This window comes from Falco biarmicus, chromosome 20 (genome assembly GCF_023638135.1).
Source record: "Falco biarmicus isolate bFalBia1 chromosome 20, bFalBia1.pri, whole genome shotgun sequence".
Lineage (NCBI taxonomy): Eukaryota > Metazoa > Chordata > Aves > Falconiformes > Falconidae > Falco > Falco biarmicus.
Window position 1 is genome coordinate 4,249,217 of NC_079307.1, and position 20,979 is coordinate 4,270,195.

Sequence of the window (20,979 nt, forward strand, 5' to 3'; positions counted from 1 at the left end):
AGGAGGAGGAGGAAGGCGAGGTGCCTGCCCACCGCCCGCGGCCGCTTATCCCCCCCCAGCGGCAGCCGGCCGGGCGCCGCCGGGCCCCGCATGGCTGGCGCGGGTGCGGCCCCCCGGGCATGGCGGGGGCGGGACATCGGCCGGCGCCCCCAGACCCCCCGTACCGCGGAGCCCCGCGCCGAGCCCCCCGCCCGCCCCCGCCGCTGTCAGGCACTTCTAGCCCTGCCGGAGGGGCCCGGCCCAGCTCCCCCCGCAGCCAGCCCGGCCCGGCGCGGGGGCGATCGGAGCGGGCTGCCGGGCGCTGGGGGTGGGAAGCCCCCGCAGACCCCGCGGAGGGGGAGGGCTTGGGGGCTGCCGGGCCCCGCGACTTGCAGGCACCGGTGGATGTGGCTGGCGGTGCCCCGGGGCAGAGCTACCCCCGCCCCCCCCCCCCCCCCAAGACCCCAGCCACACTTTCGGGGCTGACCTCGGACGCCCACCGGCGGCCTCCGCGGGCCAAACCCTTTGTCATTGCCTCTGAGAGACACCTGGGGACAGTGGGGTCCTTGGGGAGCAGCGGGGATGCGAGGGCAGTGCCATCCCAGGCAGGTCACCGGGGGTCCGCAGGGTCTCAGCCTCCCTGGCGCGATGCCCCCCGTCCCTGTCCCCAAGGCAGGGCCCCAGGACACGGCTCCATGGCCACCCAAGCCCCCGCGCAGCTGTCGAACAGGGCGGCTGTGGAAAGGCCGTTAGCTGCGGTGGCCGGGGCAGCACGCCTGGCCGGGGGCCGAGCCGGGGGCGGAGGGGCTCCCAGGCCTGCACAAGGCTGCTATTATCCAGGGGTAATCGCCCAGCACAGCCCGGCCCCTCCGGCAGCCCCCTGACAGGCTCCTGCACAGCCCTGGGGGAGCACAACAGCCCTCCCCAGGTGCTGCGGGTTGCCCCTGGCCTGCCAAGCAGCGCCCCCAGGTCCACTGCCCCCGCCCCATTGCAGCCTGGCTCTGTGCCTCAGTTTCCCCCAGGTCAGTCAGAGCCAGAGTGCTTGAGGATGAAACACCGGGGGTTTCTTCTCCTTCAGAGCCCCTTCTCTACCTCCCATTTTGCTCCCCATTCACACAGGACCCCCGCAGCTGGCTGAGTTGAGTTCACCCCACATGCAGGCAGGTCCAGGGCTGCCCCAGCATCTCCCAGGAGCAGCGAGAGCGCTCTCCTCCGGCTCTCAACCCGGGAGCTCCGAACCTTTGCACATCTTGTCTCTTCCACTTGCTTTTCCTGCAGCATGAGCTGCATCCCTCCGACCACCCTGAGCCACTCTGCGGCCGGGCTGCGGGTTCCCTGGGGCCACAGCGTTCCCGCCGGCTATCCCCAAGCCCCTCTCATACTGCCAGCCCCACCAGCCCCCTGACAACCCTGTGCTGGCCCCCAGCCCCACTCCCCGCCAGTGCCATGCAGTGGCCCTTGCCATGCTCTCCTCCTGTCTCATCTGCATACCTGGGCAGCCCCCACCACCACCACTTTCCCAGCCAAATAGACTTGATGATTCATCGGAAATGATTAAATTTTTTCCCCACGAGATTAGTTGCTTAAAATGGCAACGCTGGGCAGTGATAAGGCTCAGAGCCCTTGCATCGCTGGTGTGGAGAGGGGGCCTCCTCCCAGGCGGTGCCTTCGATGGGAGGAACAAGTGCAAGGGAGCTGTGCCATCGCGCGCAGGCTGCTGGCAGGCTGCTCTCGCCCCCCCGGCTGCACTGAGGGGATGCTCTTGCAGCTCCCTCTCCACTGTGGGAACAGTCACCCCCTGAGCGGTGCCCAGGGCTCAGGGACCCCTGAGAAAAGGCTCACACCTTCCCTCCAAAGGGAAGGATGCAGCACCAGAGGAGCCTCAGGCTCTGCTCCCCTTGGAGGAGGGAAAGGGATGTTCCACTTTGCATAAAATACTGTGATTTAAGCCCCACAAATGCCACCTTGGGAGGGAAGGGGACCTGAGGGGTCCTGCTGTCCTGTCGGAAAGCATTGACCAAGTCAAACAAACAAGCGAGACAACCCAGATGACACACTGCTGATGCATTTAGTTCTGGTGCTAACTTTTATTCTGTGTTTAAAATAAAGCAAAATGTTGCTAATAAAAACCTCTGTAGAAAATTCCCAGCAATTGGAAAGGGCAGTGCCCCTCCCTGGAGAAAACAGGCTGGCCAACCTCTGTGACGGGGAGCATGCCTTTCCCCACCCCCCCTTCCCCCAAAACAGCCTCCTGCTGCTACTGCAATGGCCATGCCTCCAGTTGGTTGGGCTTCTGCTTTTCAGACCATTTAACTTTGAAGAAATCTTTTTTTTTTTTTTTCCCCCTACCAAACTGATGGTTCTGGGGAAGATGGGCAGGATTTGAAAGCAAGGCCCCACTGCTCTCATGGCTGCCGTGAAATCACCCTGCTGCGCTGTGTGTGGCACCCGGTGGGCTCGGAGTCTCTGCGTGGGGAGCGCAGCAGGCTGGCCACCTTCATCTTCCCTCTCCGCTGCCTTATCTCACGCCTTCTTATTTATTTGCTTGCCTAACGGATTTGGCTTTGGCCCCCATTTGCTGCTGTGCAAACAAACAGTGTGGATGAGGCTCCCGTGTCGCGGTCCCACGCGCACCGCCGGGGTGGGAAGGTCGGAGCTCGCAGGTCCGGCCCCAGTGGAGGCACGGAGCAGCTCTTGCTCTCTGCCAGCTGGGGAAATAGGGGTGTCTGGGCCCCCACGGCTCCCAGTGCTCTCCTTAAACCTCCTGTCACCTCTCGGGTAAGAGCCCGTGCCTGGGCAGGCAGCTCCGTCCCTGGGAGCTGCCAGGCAGCCGCTCCGGCTCCTCTCTGCGGGAAAACCACAGGGCAGCACACGGGTGCAGCCTGCCCAGGGCAGGGCTGATAACCCTGGCGTTATCTGAGCATCGCAGGTTGCAGGAACAATCTGGAAGTGCATAATTGCATTTGCCTTTCTCCTCCGGCTCCTGCTGAGCCTGGCTCTCTGCAGCTGGAGGGGAGCGATGGCCAGCATGCAGAGCCAGGCACAGGGCCTGGGGCTGAGCACAGGCTGCATCCCAGAGCACACCTCAGCCCCTTCCACCTTTCCCTGCCCTCCCAGCGAGACCCACGGGGCTTAGCTGGGTCCTGCCGAGCTGCCAGAGGGAGCTGGCCCCAGTGCAGGCTGTGCCGGCAGGCAGCACTCGGCTCCCTTGCCGTGCGTGCCCCGGCACGCTGCTCAGCACGCCCCAGGTGGGGACGGGGGCCCTGTGCCTTCCCCGGCTCCTGCAGCCCCCAACCAGGCGATGGGGCCCAGGGCAGCCCGGGTGTCTTGGGAGGAGTCTGTGGGGTGCCCAGGGAGCCCCCAGCCCGCGCCGGTGGGCGATGAGCTGTCGGCGGGCGCTGGCCTGCGTGGCGGCAGGGTGGAGGGCAGGCGTGGTGGGCGGAAGCGGCTGCGTGGCTGCCCAGGCCTGCACCTCTTCACACAGCACCGTCAGGGCCGAGGGGCCCCGCTCCCCAGGGAAGGGATGGGACGCAGGCCAGCGCCGCGCTTTCCCACACCGCCCGGGATCGGCCCACCGCTTCCCCGCCACGGCAGCGCGGGGGCTCACCGCCCCTGGGCAGAAATCCCCGGGGGTGCCCTCCCGCTGGAGCTGCATTTTGGGGAGCTTGGGGGTTCACGCAAGGCCTTGCGGTGTGGGGTACGCACAGGCACCCGCCTGGGCTCTCCGACCTCCAGCTCCCCGTTCCCCATGGGCAGAAGACATGAGGGATGGGGTATCAGATGTGCCATGAGGGCGAAGCTGCCTCGGGGTACCTACACCCCGCCTCTCTCCATCTCTGGGAGCCAGCTTTAACACCCCTGTCCCACAGCTCAGGAAAACGCCTTCTTCCACCCCCGCCTTCCTCGGCTGGGCTCCCAGCAGCTTCTTTGTGTCTCCCCTCTCCTTCCTCTCCTCTTCTGCAGGGCCTTTATGTGGGGATTATTAACCATGGCTACCGAGCCTTTGTTCAGGAGGGGCTGGGAGTCGGGCGAGGGGCTGGGCGGGGGGAGGAAGGAAGGACGTGAGCGGAAGGGGGGAAGGAAGGTGACATCTGGATTTCTATGCTGGAGCACCACAATCTTCTGGAGCAGCTGTGCAGAGACAGCCAAGGGCTCGGCTGATGCAGAGCAGTGACAAAGCCCCAGAGAAGACCCAAGCTGGCGAGGGTCACCCAGCTCCATGCCACCCAAAGCACAGCCCCCAGCCTCCGCCCCGGCAATGTCAGAGGATAGACCTGGGAGCCCCCCAGGGTTCCAGCTCCCCTGCCAGGGGTGGCTTGAGGGCACGCAAGCAACACGGGCTTGGTTGTGTTCCACAGCAAGCAGCGCAGCGGTGGCGAGGAAGGCTGTGGAGCTGTGCAGCCCCCCCCTTGTGTCCTACGCTGGGGGCCCGACCCTCGCTGTGTGCAGGGCGGATGGACAAGGACAGCTGGAGCCGGGGGAGCGGACACTCCTGGGGAAACCTTAGCCAGCTCACGGCCACTGCCAAGGCGCAGGGGGAAGGAGCCCTCTGCCCAGGGCTGGCCTGTCACTTGACATCCCAGGGGTACAGGCTCCCCACGGCCTGCAGCAGGTGCACCCCTGGGACAGTGTGCGAATAGCCACGTACTGCCCTCTCGCTCGCACGCGTGCGGCTGGGCTGGGCACGTACGTGGCCCGGGGTCCTCTCGCAGCCCCGGTGCTCTGCTGCCCTGGGGCGAGGGGCAGGCTTTGGGGCTTGGGCTGGGTGGCATGGGGGCTGAGGGGGCAACGGGGGGAAGCTGAGAGCCTGGGGACAGCTATTTATAAACTGGCCTTTGCCTTCGGAAGACTTCCGAGTCCATCTCCCCCCAGTGCCGGCCGGAAAAAGGCCCCATTGTCCTGGCGCCAGATGGGCCGGGGCCGGGCACTTGCCCACACAATGGGGCGGATTATGTGCCCGGACAGTGGGGGTCCGGCAGCGGGACACCCCACAGGAGCAGCTGCCGCCAGCGCCTGCGTGGCAACCTCACAGCATGGGCTGTGGGGCCGAGAGCGAGGCAGCCGGGGGTCCTGGCCGCGCTCGTTCGTCACCCCTGCTAACGCCACAACTCTCGTGCCATGGCTCCCTGGAGGGACGTCCCTGCCCTGCGCTCCAGGTCACCCAGCTTCCCCAGCTCACTGCGGTGTGGCTGAGCAGCATGCTCCCCCTGCCAGGGGAGGGAGAAGAAGCCAGCATGGGGCCCAGCATCACCCCCTGAAGTCTTTGTCCTGGCTTTGTCTGCAGGGCTTGGGGCTCCCCCAGGACGGCTCATTTGGAGCCACTGCAAGAAAGCTCAATGAGAGATTAGCCCCAGGCAGGTGGTGAGGCCAGCCCCAGCTTTGGGGGTCTCCTCTGGCACCCATGGGCTGTGGGGGATCTCTTTGGAGGGCTCTGGGGAAGGCTTCCCACTGCTGCAAGGGCACACAGAGTAGCGGCAAGGGCAGACCAGGGCTGCCTGGGAGAAGGCAGCAAGCAGGGCACAGTCCCCATGCCACCTCCCCACACCACTGGCCCTGCACCCTGCCTGGCCCCACAGTGTTGGGAACACGCCGGAGCACCAGGGCCCACGGGGACGGTGGGGCTGGCCGGGCTGAGCAGGGATTTCTCCTTACAGGACTTTCCCATGGAAGAAGACTTGCTTTTCCCAGGGCTGTCTGGCCAGGCTCCAGGAGGAGAGAGATATCCCAGCTCCCTTCGTGGGGAGCCACACAGCCCTCCAGAACCACGGCGGGCAGTCCTCATGCTCCCACTCTTCCACCCGCGGAAGGTGCCCACTGCTGGGGACATGGACGGGATGGGCACCCTCCAGCTCCCGAGCCTTCCCATGGGCTCTGCCCAGCAGCCTTAGCCATGCGGCACGTGGAACGGATGCTGGCTGTTGTTCCCCACCAGCAGGGATGTGCACGGTGGGGGATACCATCAGCTGCACCTCCAAGGCTAGCCGAAGGCCAGAGGAAGAGCGAGCCACACCATCCTGGAGCTGAGCCCGAGTGGGGACAGGGGACTTCCCTGGAGCGGATGCAGCGGAACGAGCTATTGTTCCAGCCTGGCCTGTGAGCGCGGGGCTGCAGGTGCCTGCTGCCGTGCTGAGGCATCTGCCCAGCCCTTGGCAAGGGCATCTTGAGGAGACCCGAGGTAAGGCTGCTGGCAGCACCCAGGAGGAGCATGCTGGCTGGCTTCTCCCAGGTGCTGGCAGTGCCGCACAGCCCGAGGTGAGGCAAGGGCACCCTGGGGATGGTTCCAGTTGCCTGGCCAGCTGGGAGCACTGGCGTGATGCCAGCAAGACCCACATCTCAGAAACACCCTTCCTGCCTCAGGGCAGTGGCAGGGCAGGACATGCCCACGAAGCAGGGGCCTAGGGAAGCTGGGGAAGCTGCTGGAGCTGGGGAAGCTGCATGTCCATCTGCGGAGGCAGGCCTGGAGGGAGCCATGGTGGTCCCCAGTACCGTCTCCGAACTCTGTGGCTGCAGGCTGTGCTGCCAGCCCTTTGTCTGCCTCGTTTTTCCCATTCCTTTGCCACCCACAGCCTGTTTCCCAGCCAGTCTTCTGGGACGTGCCCAGGGTACGATGCAAGGCAGCCCCAGCGCTGCTAGCCTGGTCCCAGGCTCCGCACAGCCTGGACCCCAGAGCACAGGGTACTGATCCCCCCATCCCCAAGCATGCTGGGCTCCGGAGAGCTCCTTACGCATCGTGACGCCCAGCCCCAGGTTTGCTCCCTCTGTTTCCAGCTCAAAGCTGCAAGGACACAGCAGCTGTAAGGGCAGAGACAGACCTATATCTGGCTTGCTCTGGCTGCTCTGTTTTTCCCGAAATGCGGGGCAGCTGCCCTGCTGCGGTGAGCTCAGCAGCGAGCGGGAAGGCAGCTCAGAGGCGTGATGCAGCAGCAGCCCCGCGGCTGGGCTCGGTGCCAGCGCAGTCAGTGCGCTGCATGGCCCTTGGCTGGCACTGGGTCTCAGGCAGGCAGGGGGGCACATACATCCCCGGGCTCCTGCACCCCCAGGTTGGGCTGTGGTGGCTCCAGTTAGCACCAGTGCAGTCCAGTTTACAGCAGAGCCCAGTCTACCCTGTGACAAATGAGCACCGAGAAGCTGATGAGGGGAGGGGGCTCACAAGCAGGGCCCATGCTGTCCGGCTGCTGGCAGCTGCCACTGGCACAGCTGGGAGTGCAGTGGCATTGTGCCCAGACCTCCAGCAAGTGCAGGGACAGCTGCAGGGACCCTCCTTACAAGGAGGGGTCCTGGCCACAGCCCAGCTCCCAGGCACCTTGGCAGGGACCTCTGTCCCTTCTGCAGGGCCCCGGGAAGGCATCTTCCACCCCTGCACCCCAGCCTTGCAGCCCCTCCGCTGGGAGCCCCGCTCTACTCCGCTCCAGTCAAATCAGTGTTCCAACCTGATCAGATTCCCCCGCTGCTCCCAGCCCCTGGCACCCCTCCTTGCCCCATGCCGGGGTGCCTGAGCCCTGCACCTCTCTCCAGCAGGTCTGGATGCTGCAGAGTTGGACACTCTATGGCAGGAGAGAGCAGGCACAGGCTTCCCTCTGCCCTCCGGAGCATGGAGCAATGGCAGAGAAGCCCTGCTACGGATCCACGACCTCTAAACCCTGCAGCCCCTGCACCTCTCCAGCGGGAGCACAGAGCCCCAGGAAGGGCAGGGGCCTGGGCAGGTGCCAGCAGTGGGAAGGGGAGGCAGGTGCGTGGCTGGAGGCAGGGAAGGAGTGGAGCACGCCCAGCCCTTGGCTCGGCTCTTTTTTTCCTTCTCCTGTTTGGTAAAGCAACAAGAAATCCAAACATTACCATAAATGCTGAAAGCATCCTGGCTCTATCACGTGGGCACAGGAGCACACATCACCGGGGGATCCAGGCAGCTGCTGCGAGGGAGCCCATGGCCAAAGCAGGCCAGGCAGGGAGGGGCCGGGGCCGGCGGGGAGCCAGCCGGCAGGACAGACCCCAGGCAGGACAGACACCCCCCGACACGGATCTGCCATCCTGGCAGCCCAGCGAGGGCTGCGGCTCGAGCGCTGGATGGCCCCAGGCAGCACCAGCCCAGGTGGAGTGTGCCAGGATGCGCCCCCCGCCCCGGCTCAGCGTGTTCTGGGGCAGGGGTCATGCAGGGGCAGGGGTAGGTGGCTGCAGGGGGGAACCCCAGCACCCTGCTCCCTCGGAGCTCCCCCCTTGCTGCCTGCGGGTGCAGCGCTTCCCTCCTCAGCCCCTCCCGGACCTGCAGATGTCTTTCCCATGGGTCATCGGCTCCACTCGCTCTCCCCTGCCTTGGGCTCCAGGGCCGGATCTTCCTGAGCCTGTCATCAGCGTCAGGGCGGCAGAGCTGGAGCATCTCCCGGGGCACAGCGGAGCGGAGGCCGGACGCCGCCAGCCCCACACCCCGCCAGGAGCCGGCAGGGAGAGCAGGAGCCGCGCTGGGGCTGTGCAGCCTTGGGCCAGGCCGCGGCCATGAGTTTATTCTAGGATCTCCTGCAGGAAACTGCTCGGTGGGGCGTAAGCGCTGCCACCCGGGCTGACCCTGTCCCAAGCACCCCGACCCCAGGGACCCCGCTGGCCAGCACAAGCCTTCCCCGTGCCAGGGCTGAGGCTGTCGCAAACTCATCACACGTGTGGCCGCAGGGACCCTGTGGGTGACGTGGCGGGTGCCCCCGCGCTGCTTGGAACCAGGGTAAGGGCTCTCGCGCCGCAGGCGCCCCGGGCTCTGCGGCAGCGCCGCGATTAAACGAGCGCTGCGGACCCTTTAAATGGGCGTTAGTGGGCGGGGCCCGCAGCGGCGGCAGCAGCCAGTCGGAGGCGCCCCGCCCGTCAGCGACCACGCCCCCAGCGCCGTGCCCCCGCCGCGTCCTGCGAACCGACCAATGGGCGGCGGGGAGAGGCGCGGCCCTCACCGCCCATTGGCCCGGCGGCGCGCGGCAGCCCGAGCGAAGATGGCGGCGCCCGGCGGCGGCCGTTCCCCGGCGGACCGAGGCTGATGGCCCCGCACCGCCATGGACCTGCTGTTCGCATTGTTCCGCGGCCTGCGGCTGGCCCTGGACCTGCTGGTCCTGGTGCTGGACGTCAACTTCTTCCTGGTGTCCTCGCTGGTGTCTGCGCTGCTCTGGCTGATCGCCGCGGCCTACAGCCTCCCCACGGCCGCCGCCGCCGGGGCTCTGGCCTGCTGGGACGGGCTGCTGCTGGCGCTGGCCTGGCTGGCGCGGGCGGCCTGCGGCCTGGCGCTGGGCACGCTGCAGGGACTGGCCGGCCTGCTGCGCGGCTGCTGCTGCGGCCTGGAGGGGCTGAAGGTGGCGGGGAACTTGCTGTCACACCTGATGCTGCGGAGCCGGGAGCTGCTGCACCGCGGGCTCTGCGGGCTGCTGGGCTGTGGGCAGGCCCTGGCCAGGCAGCTCTGCGAGGGCCTGGCCATCGGCACCAGCCTGCTGGCCTACCTCATCAACAGCCTGGTCAACGTGTGCCTCATCGGCACGCAGAACCTCTTCACCCTGCTCGTGGCCCTGTGGGACTCTGTCACCGGCCCCTTCCTTAGGGTCACGGACCTGCTGGCTGCTTTCCTCGCGCACGTCTCCAGCGGCGCCATTGCTGTGTCCATCCTGCTGTGGTCGCCCTGCCAGCTGGCCTTCAAGCTCCTGGCCTCCGCTGCTGAGCTCTTCATCAACATCTTCTTCGTCAATATTTATGGCCTGGGATTGCTCCTCCTCATTATTTTTGTCAGCTCCTTTGTCTTCAACCCCGGGCTGCTGTGGACACTGACAGGCCACATGATGGGCTACTTCAGCGCGCTGCCTTCCTACCACCGCCTGCAGCGGGATGTGTGGCGGCTCTATCAGGTGGCAGTCCTGACCCTGGGTATGGCCATGACCTCTCAGGCCTGGCGCAGATTGGTGGACTGGAGTTTGCATGTGACTGACTGGAGCCGAGGAGGCAGAACGATGAACCGGGAAAGAAACCAGCGAGGGGCAGCTCTGCTCGCCACCAGACCTGCAGCCCCTGGCAGGCCAGCGCTGGCAGGAGTTGGCCATCTGCCAGCCGAGCATGAGGACCAGCTGGACATGGAGCAGGTACCACAACTGCATCCTCCTCCGAGTCGAAGTGCACTGGCAGGACAGCGTCTCCAGCCACCCAGGGAGGAACCGAGCACCTCCTGGGGGAAAGCTCCGAGGAAGCAGCAGCTGAATGCAGCAGCTGGGAATGCTGAGGGTATCCCAGATAACGACCCCTGGATGCTCCTGAAAGAACAAGAGGAACATAAGAAATGCGTCATCTGTCAAGACCAAACCAAGACAGTCCTGCTTCTGCCCTGCAGGCACCTGTGCCTGTGTCAAGAGTGCACAGAAGTCCTCCTGCGGCAGGCCATCTACCAGCGCAACTGCCCGCTGTGCCGCCAGATGATCCTCCAGACACTCAACGTGTACTTGTAAACCCAAGGTGGGGGGTGGCTGGTGTCATTTTCCCAGGAGGTCAAGGGCACCCTGTGTGCCTTTTGCTGGGAAGCAGAACTTCCCACGGGTGACCTGAGCAGCTTCCAAAGAACTAAGAGTGGTGCTGAAAGGGCAAAAGGCCATTGGGGGTGTCTGCTAGCCACAGTTGCAACGTACCTAGATTGTAGCTCTTGCTAGCCAGCACACTAACCAATCTCTGCAGCAGGCAGAGTTACCTTTTTTGTTGTTGTTGTTGACAACTTTTGCAGTTTCTGGGCCTGTTGGCTCGAGCCTGCAGCAGTCTGAGATCCAAAGCAGAGTGCAGAAGGATGTTCTGGTCCCTCATAGCCAAAGTTGATAGAAAGGCTGAAGGTTGTGCCCTCCTGGGAATCACAGGGGCTGGTGCAGGGCAAGGGAGGGTTTTTCCCAAAGTCTAATCAGAAAACTAGCCGGCAGACTGCATTCAGGCCTCTGTTTCCCCCTCCCACCATCTTAAGTGGGGGAACCTCCCTGGGAGGAGGCCCAGTGTGCCCCTTTTGCAAGGCCCTAGGAGAACAATGAGCACACTTGAGATTTTTAGGCTTTGCTACCAGAGGGCTGAGCATGGCTCTCAGCTGGAAAAGAGCAGGCTTTCTGGGATACTTCAGCATCCTGTGACTTTGGTTTCTGAGCTTCCTATTCCCCTTGCCAGGACAACAAGGAGCCACAATGAATGCAGGCTCCCTGCAGGCCAGCTGACTGCAGCACGCAGTGTTGCTGCTGCTTCCACACATCACCTATGCAAGACTAGCAAGCACACATCAGGTTACTCGCATGGGGAGGCCAGGGGGAGTTAACTCTTTCTGCAGGGGTGGTGGTGCTGCTTGGGGAACCGGAGGGGTGGCTGGCCAGCCAGTGCTCACAGCCCTGGCAGCAGCAGCGCACGCCTGAGCCAATGCTGGAGGATCCTTTCCAGATAATACACATTTTCTGCAGGCTCAGAATGCCATGGAACCTAGTGGTTCACACTAGTGCTTGCTTGCTGCTTCCCAGGTTGGGCTGGCTGGAGGGAGTAACTCTTTGGGAAGAGAGGGGACACCCCCAAAGCTCCTGGGAGCCCACTGAGACATTCCAGCTCCAGGCATGAGTCCTGCATATCTGTGTTGCAGATCTGCAGTTGCGTGCATGGAGCAGTACCAGGACCATGGCTATCTTTGACTAGGGCAAGGTTACACTGCTGTTCTGTCTTAGTGTCTGTCAGAAATGCAGCCAGTTTTATTTAGAAGTGTTCCCTGAAGCCTAATGAGGGCATCCAATCCCAGCTTGGTCAACCAGCACTGTTCCAAGAAATTGCTGGGCTGCAAGAGGGCCTTATGCTAAAAAGCTTTTCCTTTTCCAGCTGCTTGCTTGAGGTCAGCCATGCACCACAGCCAGTTTTTGGATGGAGCCAGACAGACTGGAAAGAGTCTTGACTTATGAACTGCAAGCCAAGAGCCTGAGGACGGCTGGCATGGTCTTGCTTCTCTGTTCTCCTTCTTGATTAGTGATTTAAGCCAAAACAGAGGCAGAAGAGAGGCCAGGCCATGCTGGGAGATGCCTTTGTACTGTAAACATGAACTGTGGCAAGACTATCTGGCTGGAGAGTGGCTTTGCTTTGGGAGGCAGCGCAGGGGCCGGTTGCCCCTGTGTTCGCTGGGGGCTGGAGGGACTCCCTGGGCCAAGCTGGGCTCCCGAGTGCTAACGGGTGTGAGAAGGGCCATGTGAGCTGCTTCCACCTCACCTTGCAGAGAGGCAAAGCTCCTTGCCCAAGCCCTGTTGCTCAGCCTCTTGTCCCTGTGCCTCCCCAGATGCACGCCACCCACGTCAATGTTTGCTCCCTCCAGCCACCTTTCCTGTGGCTGCAGCCAGTGACACTTGCAATGGAGCAGCCCAGCCCTTGCCAGAGCAGCGAGCGCAGCCCCGGAGGCTGTGTTCCCCAGCAGCTCTCTCCTTCCAGGAGGACTTCTGCAAGCGCCTGGGACAAGCTGGACCCTTCCCTGGCTACGCCTCTGGACACACTCAGGAGTGGGACTGTGGCCATGCTGCTGACTGCAGGTGGTGGTGTTTGGTTCGGACCAGCTCAGATCTTGGGATGCAACATTTCCTACATGAGTTACAGGAGGGGAAGGATACCTCTGCAGGACTACAGTTTCTCTCTGCAAACCTTTTTTTTTTTTTTTTTTTCCCCTGTTATAGCAGTCACGCTTATTGTTTTAGAGCCTGTTTGTTTGCTGCCTGTTTGTATAAAAAAAAAAAAAGGAAAGAGAAAGCTTTGCCTTAAGTTAACTTTTTGCACTAAGGAGTAGATACCAAGTAGATTAAAGTCTTCTTTATCAACAGCTCCCTGCTGCTTCATTTTTGGGAAGAGTTTTCTCAGGGGGATGGGCTCTCCTCTCTGCTCAACCCAGGCCCCAGAGGAAGCCTATCACTCCCCACCAAGGGTCAGAGCTGCGTGGCCAATACCACCAGCAAGCTCAGGGGTACTTGCACCCAGAAGGGCAGTGCTGTGGAATACCCTGAAGTCAGGCTGCTGCACGGGAAAAGCCTGGCACACAGGAGACTAATCTACACCCAAAGACATAGCGGGTGGGCTTTCCAAGGCTGGCATCCCCCCCTCCCTGCGCTGGTAACCCACAGTGAGAAGTGGTCGTGGATATGGCTGTGCAAGGGAGCAGAGTGCAGCTTGCAAGGCACCAGTGCCAACGTCTGCATCTTGCCTGGAGATGCATTTGCTGCTGCAGCCTCTTCTGGGCCTGGGAGCAGGCAAAGCAGTGAGGGCAGCTCCTGCTGGCAACGGCCCAGGACTGGTGGCCATCTCTCCACGCCTAAATCAGGTCACTTTGAGCTGTTCAGCGAGCAGCAGTGGCTGCTTTGCTGGGGGGCCCGTACACACAGCTTCCTCTCCTGTCAGGAGCAGCAGCAGTTCTCTCTACTGGAGCAAAGGGATTCATGCTGAGCTTCTCCAGAGCTGGAGCTCCCCAAGGCCTGAGCAGGCCAAAGTGGAGGTTCTGGGATTTCCTAGGCTGGCAGGAACATGCACAGGGACAATTAATCCTTGCTCACATGTGTCCTTGGCACCTCAGTTCCTGCTGCTTGTGGTGGAGGGTGTTAGCAAGCCTGACTGTCCCAGGGATGGAGGCAGCACCCAAAGCACTAGGAGCTGTGGAGCAGCAGGCAGCACAGGGCTCGGTCTTGCCTCGCAGAAAGGCTGTGGCAGGCTCAGCCGCACTGGCCTACTGGTGAGCAGATGCATTCACTGCAGAGTAAGTTACTCCCTGGCCACGATCTGAGCTCTTGGCAGGCTTCTGTGTGCTTTTAAGCACCCTCTGCTTCTCCAGCTTCCTTGTAAATTGTTTGGAAAAATGTTTCAGGACCCTGATGGGCAGAGACCCCAGGAGTTCTGGCTCACCCTGCCCTAAACTCACCTGTCTTGGCAGGGCCATGCCAAACGAGCTAATTTTAACCAGGATGAAAATCACAGTGCGGAGAGTGGGAGCTGCTGGGAGGCCAGGAACAGACAGACATCTGCTGCAGGAGCAGCTCTGCCAGGCACAGGAAAGAGGCCCATGCTGGCAGCCATGGGAGCCCTGTGGGGCTCTGGCTGCAGAATGGTAACAACTGGGGAAACTGAGGCACTACTGAGCCTCCCTCTCTTGCTCGCAGGGTGTGTGAGCCCAGGCAGGCTGGGCACCCAGGGAGGCTGCAGAGCTGCCCCAGGGCAGGAGGACGGGGCCATCAGGGGCACGTCTGCCATCCCCTGCACAGGCAGGGTGCTCCCAGCCCACACTCCCCCTCAGCCAGCCCCAGTGGGGACCAGAGAGGATGTTCAGCCACCTCAGGCCACTGCAGCCGTGCCTGCCAAGAGACAACAGGATGTGCAGGACACAGCCTTCCCCTGGGAGCCATCCTGCACACACTTGGCCCCCTTGCTGGCCAAGCAGCAAGCAATTATGGGAGGAAAATACAACCACCTCCCGGCTAACGGGCAGCGCATAGAGTCGCTGAGACTGATGGTCAGCCATGCCAGACCTGCCTGCTCTGGCACTGTGGCTTTTGGTGCAGGGCTGCACTGCCTGGGGAGGGTGTCCAGCAGCAGCAACGCTCCCAGACCAGTCCAGGGCACAAGATCTGGAGTCCCCAGGGGTAGTCCCAGCCCCAGAGCTTGCTTGGGAGCCTCACACATAAGCCAAGTGGGCTGGTGTCAGCCCTTCACAGTGCCAACACCCTTCTCCCTTCTCCGGGGAGGGGGGAGCACAGTGCTGCCGAGTTACTCCAGTTTAGGAGCACTGGGGTGGCGGGGCCGATAGCTTGCTGAAACCTCCCCCGCCCAGGCCCTGGGAAAGCCCCCAGGATCCCTTTGTCATCCCAGCTGCAACCCCCCAGCCCTAATGAGCCACCAGTCCCAGCCTGGGGACAGCAGCCATCATCTGCCTGACAGCAGGGAGCTGGCATGACAGAAGCTGCAGATGCACAGCAGCATGAGCAGCTAATGATACTGGGCCAACAGGGAGGGAGCAGGTGATGATCAGCAGCCAAATCGTGGGGGGCCTTTGGGCGGCTCCCGAGCACCAGCTTTGCTTTCTCATTAGCGGCTCAGCCCAGGGAGCCACACCAGCTCCCCGAGCACAGCGGCAACCCCAGCACGGAGCTGCAGCGCTGGGTGCGGGGAGGCCTCAGGGACACAGGATGGCTGAGGCTGGCAGGGACTTAATCGATTATCTGGTGACAGAGTCTCTGCTGTTCATGCTCCCCCATCCTTTGCTTGCCCACCCCATCCACATCCCTACCTGAGTGGGGCTTTTCCCCTCCCCTGCCATTCCCAGTTTAAAGCTCTCCTTACCAGGTCTGCTGGCAGAGGTCACCTGAAGATGACTGGACAGTGCTCCCTGCACCGTGTCAGCAATGAGGGCGCTGAACCTTGCTGAGGGTGCTGAACCTATGCCATAACCGCAAGCTTTTCCATAGAGCAGGACTGTCCTGCTGCTGCCAGGAGTCACCAGGACAACCTCCACCACCAAGGGTATTTCCACTTTTGAACCAGGCAGGTGCGTGCTGTCACCATAGTTGAAGGTTTGGGTTTTTGTAGTTGCAGGGTCTCAGAGATGATCCAGTTGATCTCTTTCGTGCCCTCTCTGATGCCACACAGCCTGCTGACCTCCTCCACTTGGCCGCACAGTTCCATGATGTGCACAAGCACACACCTCTTGCAGGCTGCTAGTCAGGTGCACCCAGCAAGAGCAGTCCAGCACCCTCCACAGCTCAGGGCTGGCCAGGCTGCATCCTCCAGCATCGCAGGAAGAGTTGCTCCAATGCTTGCTGGAAACTGTGACCTTTGTGTGCCAAGGACACATGTGCTGGTACTTCACACACACACCCTTAAAAAAACAAACAAAGAAACAAACAAACAAACAAAAACCAAAACCACCAAACCCAAATCAAACCACCTTTCTGCACAAGCTGCTGCCTGTTGGCTGCACCACAATACCTGTGAGCTGAGCTTGGCTCTTATATAGGCTTCTCACTTGCACTGGCTAAGGGATGCTGCCCCCTCCCTAACCTGGGCTCAGCTGGAACAGGGGCTTCAAGCACTCCTTCCTCGGGGGCAGCTGGTGGAGCTCATCAGAAGCAGCTGGAGCTTACTAGAAACTTGCCAGAAGTCAAGGTCTCTTGTGGCTCTCCTTCCCTTATCCTCCTCTTCCTCCTCTCCAGCTGGCAGCAGGCACCCCTGTGTTCCTCAGAGGGTTCCCAGCTGCTCCCCAATGATCCCAGACAAAGTGTCCTGAAAACCAAGAGCATCTCAAAGTAAGCAGAGCCCAGAAACCGTGGTGCCAAGTGCTATGTCTGTGGCTGCCTGTTAGCTGTGCTCCCCCACATTGTGATGGGGACCAGAGGATGCTCCCAGCCTCCACACACCTTCCCTGGCCTCATCTCAAGAAAAATAATTTTCCTCCTCCCAGAATAGACAGGACAGGCCATCGATCCGCTCTGCGGCGTTGTTTGCCCCTGGGCAGCTCTGCTTACAGCAAAGGCCATCGTCAACCCAAACAGACACGCTGCTGCCGGGTGGGCTGGGAAGAGGAGCCTGCAAGATGGGTAGCAGAGCCCCTCCGCACCCCAGCATGGCTTCGCCCTGGTCCCAGCACCTCCAGAGCCCCTCTGCACTGGGACTGCTGGGCTGTGCGTCCCCCCCTCTGCGTTGGGGGCAGCTCTCGGGGTGGCTGGGCTGTGTGTCCCCCGTCCCCCTGAGCCAGGCGGCCTGCAGGGTGACATGCCCTTGGCCCCAGGTCCCTGCTGGTCCCCGGCCCCGGGGTGGGGGTGGGGGGCTGGCCCCAGGGCTGCTGCCAGCCTGCCCCAGCTCGCGGGTGGGCACGGCCACGGTGCTGGGGGCTCCGTGCAGCACGGCGGAGGGGGGCGATCAGGCCGGGGGTGGCTGGATGTGTGCGGGGGTCCGGGGCTGGGGGCTCCAGCAGGCCGTGCGGGCAGAGCAGCTAGCCCAGTGCGCTCCACCAGCGAGGCCCGCTAAGGAGCTCGGCCCCCGGCCAAGAGCCCCCCCCCCCCCGCTCCCCGGGGCCTGTTCCGGGCAGGAATGAGGAAGCTCCGCGTTCCCCCGCTAAAAATAGGGACCTTTCCCCAGGCGGGTCGCGGCGGTCGCGCTGCGGCGGGGCTGCCCGGGCGGCGGGCACGAAGGGGCCCCGCAAGGCCCGCACCGGCAGCGGGGGGGCCAGGGCCAGCGCCCCCCCCCGCCCCCGAGCCGGGCCCCCCCGCCTCGCCCCGGGACCCCCAGCCCCGGCAGGGAGCCCTGCAGCGGGGGGCGGCGGGGGGCCGGCGCTGGCCGGGGGACGCCGCTGTCGCCATCTAGTGGCTGCCGCGGGCGGCCCTGCGCGGCCTCCGGGCCGGGACCCCCGCCCGCACCCCCGGCACCCCTCGCGGCTCCTGCGGACCCCAGCGCCCACGCAGGCCTGGCGCCGGGGGCGGCCCCCCAGAGGGATGCTGGCACCCAGCGAGCCCAGCATGGCACCCATCAAGCCCAGCATGTCCCCCCCAGAGGGGTGCTGGCACCCAGCGAGCCCAGCATGGCACCCATCAAGCCAAGCATGTCCCCACCAGAGGGGTGCTGGCACTCCGTGAGCCTGGCACGGCCCCCCTAGAGGGCTGGCCGCACCCAGTGAGCCCAGCATGGCCCCCCCAGAGGGGTGCTGGCACCCAGTGAGCCTGGCACGTCCCTCCCAGAGGGGTGCTGGCAGCCCATGAGCTTGGCACAGCTCCCCCAGAGGAGTGCCAGCACCCAGTGAGCCCAGCATGGCCCCCCCAGAGGGGTGCTGGCACCCAGTAAGGCCAGCATGGCACCCCCAGAAGGGTGACGGCACCCAGTGAGCCTGGCACGGCCCCCCAGAAGGGTACCAGCACCCAATGAGCCTGGCACAGCCCCCCCAGAGGGGTGCTGGCACCCAGTGAGCCCAGCATAGCACCCCTCAAGCCCAGCATGGCCCTGCTGGCACCCCAGGGGATGGCAGGACATGGCACACAGCCACACGCAGCGGGCACAGACGTGGCTGAGGAGCCCTTTATTGAGGGGGAAGGAGGGGGGGAGGCACCAGAGGGCCGGCAGTGAGGGTGACAAGAGGGGCAGCTTCCAGCCCTGGGGCGTGCCAGGACCGCAGCAGGACAGGCTCCCGGCCGTGCCCGCGGCCAGGCAGCCTGGGCTCGCTCTGCGCATGGGGAGAAGCTGGCAGCACGGGCCGGGCGGCTATGGCGGGTAATATATAACAACCAGGTTACTGCGGCTCCCTGGCGTGGGCGTCTTGCCCCGGAGCCGGGAGCCCGACATAATACTTAGCTCTTATACAGCGCTGCTGAAGGGGTGCTCCCCGCCACCTCCAAGGCGGCAGAGGGGCCGTGTTCCTGCCCTGCACGGGGCAGCTGCAGCAGAGCGGGGCAGGGGTCCCGGTGTCCCTGCTCCCAGGCGGCCGGACCTTGGCACCACCCCCCCGGGGCTCCGGTGGCTGGGAAGGGGCGCGTGCCCCGGCCCCGGCCGCAGCCCAGGGCAAGCTCAGGCGAAGACGGCCGAGTTTTGCCAGTAGGAGTAGACGAGGAAGCCGGTGAAGGTGCTGTCCGTCTTGACGCTGGCGTAGAAGCCGATGTAGTCCCCCACACCCACCTGCACCCACACCTCATCCTCGGGTTCCAGGCGGACCAGGGCACCCCCCGAGAGCGAGGTGGGCTTTGGCCAGTTCCCGTAGTACTGGAAGAAGGAGGCGATGGACTGGCCGTTCTTCATGATGTCAAACTGGAGGCTGGCACGGTAGACGGTGGCGTGGACAGCAAAGTAGTAGAGGCCGGGCACCTCACAGGTGAACTTGCCCGTGGCGGGGTCGTAGTGGCCCTGCTCGTTGATGAGCACCACGTCGAAGCGGATGGGCTGGTCAGCCAGCGGCGGGCTGCGCGACTCGGAGCGTTTGGCGCTGAAGGCCGAGCGAGGGGCCACCGCGCACTCACCCTGCGCTCCTTTCTCACCGTGCATGCCGTTCATGCCGGGGCTGCCCACCTCCCCGCGGGGACCAGGTGCTCCTGAGGCAGGCAGGGAAGGGACAGGGTTACCTCTAAGCCACCGCCACCAGCGCGGCACCCCGCCAGCCAAGCTCCCCCAGGCCCCCTGCCCGGCCCCAATCCCACCAGGATGACGAGCCTCCCCCAGGACGCGGGAGGTGGATACCCGCCATGGCCAGTGTGGCAGCAGCACAACTGGGGAGGGCTGGGTGCATGCGGTAAGCGGGCACAGCGGCAGCGGAGAGTTGGAAAAACCCCCACAGGCGGGGAGAAACTCCAGCCCAGGAGCCGGGGCAGAGGTGATGCAGCCATATTCTGGGGACAGCTTGGTGGGCCCCTCTAAAGCAGGAGGTGGAAGAGAGGGATGGCAGTGGGGATGGGGAGGAATGCAGCTTTGCCAGCGACGGGGAGCCGCTGTCTGTTGCGGGAGCACAGGACCACCACAGGCAGGACTGGAGGGGCGGTGGTGGCATGAAAGGGGCACTTTTGCAGGATTCGCTCCTGGTTTGGTGATGTGGGGCTGTGCCAGCACCCAGGGCTCGCCCCCTGGCATGAGGGCATTCCCCACAGATAGGGCAGAGCAGGTCCCCCTCCCCAGCCGGGATGTCTCCTTTCTTACCAGGAGGGCCCATCTCGCCCTTCTCCCCTGGCATCCCCATCACCCCGTCCCGGCCGTCTCGTCCGTCTCTGCCTGGCAGACCCTGGCCCCCGTGCAGACCCGGCGTCCCTGGGATGCCTGGCTGCCCTGAGCACAGCCCAGGGATCTTGTTGTCTTCGATCTGCAAGGAGCTGGTGACGAGCTCGAGGAGGAAGAGGAGGAAGAGCTGCTTCATCTCGTCTGCCGTGGAGGGGCTGGAAGGGGGCAGAGAAGGATAACGGCTCTGGGAGATGAAGTGACGAGGGCTGGGAAATGAGCTTGCCGTGCTCAGCGGGGAGTGGGCGCGGGGGGCTCAGCGGGGCACCATTCCTCCCTTCTTTCTCCTTTGCCTTTTCAGCTGCTCCCCACAGCAAGGCCTGACTGCTGGCCGCACCTGCTGCAGCATCCCCACCGCTGCCTGCGCCATCGTCCTGCAGCCCACCAGCGTGACCCCCCCCCGGGACGGCTCCTGGTGGGGCGCCAGGGCCATGGAGCTGGGGCGGGAGCTGCGGCACGTGCGGGAGGCGGCAGCCCTGTGCGTGCGGCTGGGGGCTGTTTGGGGTGGGAGCTGCCACTTCGGTGGCGTGCCCGGCTGTGGGTGCGCGTGGGGGCAGTGGCGGGGGGCTGCTGGGGTGTCAGCTGGAGGGCAGCGGGTGAGCTGCGAGCCATGCGTGGGGTGCGGTTGTTGCATGCGGGCGGTGTGTGGCGGGGCAGCAGCTCCGGGAGCGCGGGGCTGTGTCCTGGCCCAGCCTTGGCAGCATCCCTGCTGCCGGCGGCTCTGCTCCACACCCGGCCAGCTCCCTGCGGCACGGCTGTCTGGGGCTGCAGCATCCCCAGCCGCGCTGGACCACCGCGGTGCCGGGGACCATCCTGCTGCCCGGGCTGCCCCCAGCCCTTCCCACTTCTGGGCAGCGAGAGCGGAGACCCTCAGTTGGAGTTGGCCCCCTCCCCGTGGCCTTGCCCTGGGAAAGCTGCCTCTCTTCCCCCTCCTGGACGCGATGGCTGCAACAAAAAGGAAAAGGAGGAGAACAGTGTCTCTCCTCCGCCCAGGCGCCAGAGCCAGGTCCCCAGCGAGTCCCAGCTCCCCCCGGCACGGGGCGGACGGAGCTGGGTAGCCCCACTCACTGCGATCCCACGGCTCCTGCCCCAGCGCCTCGCTGCTCTCCGGCGTGGAAGGGCTGCGGCTCTTCCTGACCACTTCACTCTGACGAAGGCCCTAGGAAAGGCAGCCTCTCCACCCCCCCCCTCCTCCTCACGTCTCTCCTCCCAAACTCCAAAGGAAATCAAGGGCCTTGGGAGCCAAAAGCTACAAGACAAGGGGAAAAAGAAAAATAATCCCATGGT

General features: G+C 64.0%; 2 protein-coding genes across 3 annotated transcripts; one reads left to right on the forward strand and one right to left on the reverse strand.

The window, feature by feature from the left end:
• The first annotated feature begins 8,903 nt into the window (after positions 1-8,903).
• On the forward strand, positions 8,904-12,788 carry RNF26 (ring finger protein 26). Of its 2 annotated transcripts, none has more exons than XM_056322822.1 (2): positions 8,904-10,440; positions 11,812-12,788. In XM_056322822.1, exon 1 carries the CDS (start codon positions 9,006-9,008, stop codon positions 10,431-10,433), a length of 1,428 nt encoding a protein of 475 aa, XP_056178797.1. In that variant the 5' UTR covers positions 8,904-9,005; the 3' UTR covers positions 10,434-10,440; positions 11,812-12,788. The 2 variants fall into 2 exon arrangements, with proteins under 2 accessions (XP_056178797.1, XP_056178798.1); XM_056322823.1 differs by having other exon boundaries at positions 12,409-12,788.
• A 5,213-nt stretch (positions 12,789-18,001) lies between these two features.
• C1QTNF5 (C1q and TNF related 5) lies at positions 18,002-20,910 on the reverse strand. The gene is made up of 3 exons (XM_056322914.1): positions 20,761-20,910; positions 19,618-19,850; positions 18,002-19,019 (listed from the first exon to the last, which is right to left on the reverse strand). Exons 2-3 carry the CDS (start codon positions 19,829-19,831, stop codon positions 18,502-18,504), a joined length of 732 nt encoding a protein of 243 aa, XP_056178889.1. The 5' UTR covers positions 19,832-19,850; positions 20,761-20,910; the 3' UTR covers positions 18,002-18,501.
• Positions 20,911-20,979: the final 69 nt, after the last annotated feature.

Coding starts and splice junctions, on each gene's coding strand:
- RNF26 (XM_056322822.1), top strand. CDS start 9,006: ATGGACCTGCTGTTCGCATTGTTCCGCGGCCTGCGGCTGGCCCTGGAC.
- C1QTNF5 (XM_056322914.1), bottom strand. CDS start 19,831: ATGAAGCAGCTCTTCCTCCTCTTCCTCCTCGAGCTCGTCACCAGCTCC. Junction 19,020..19,617: donor GGGCGAGATGGGCCCTCCTG/GTAAGAAAGGAG, acceptor TGCCTGCCTCAG/GAGCACCTGGTCCCCGCGGG.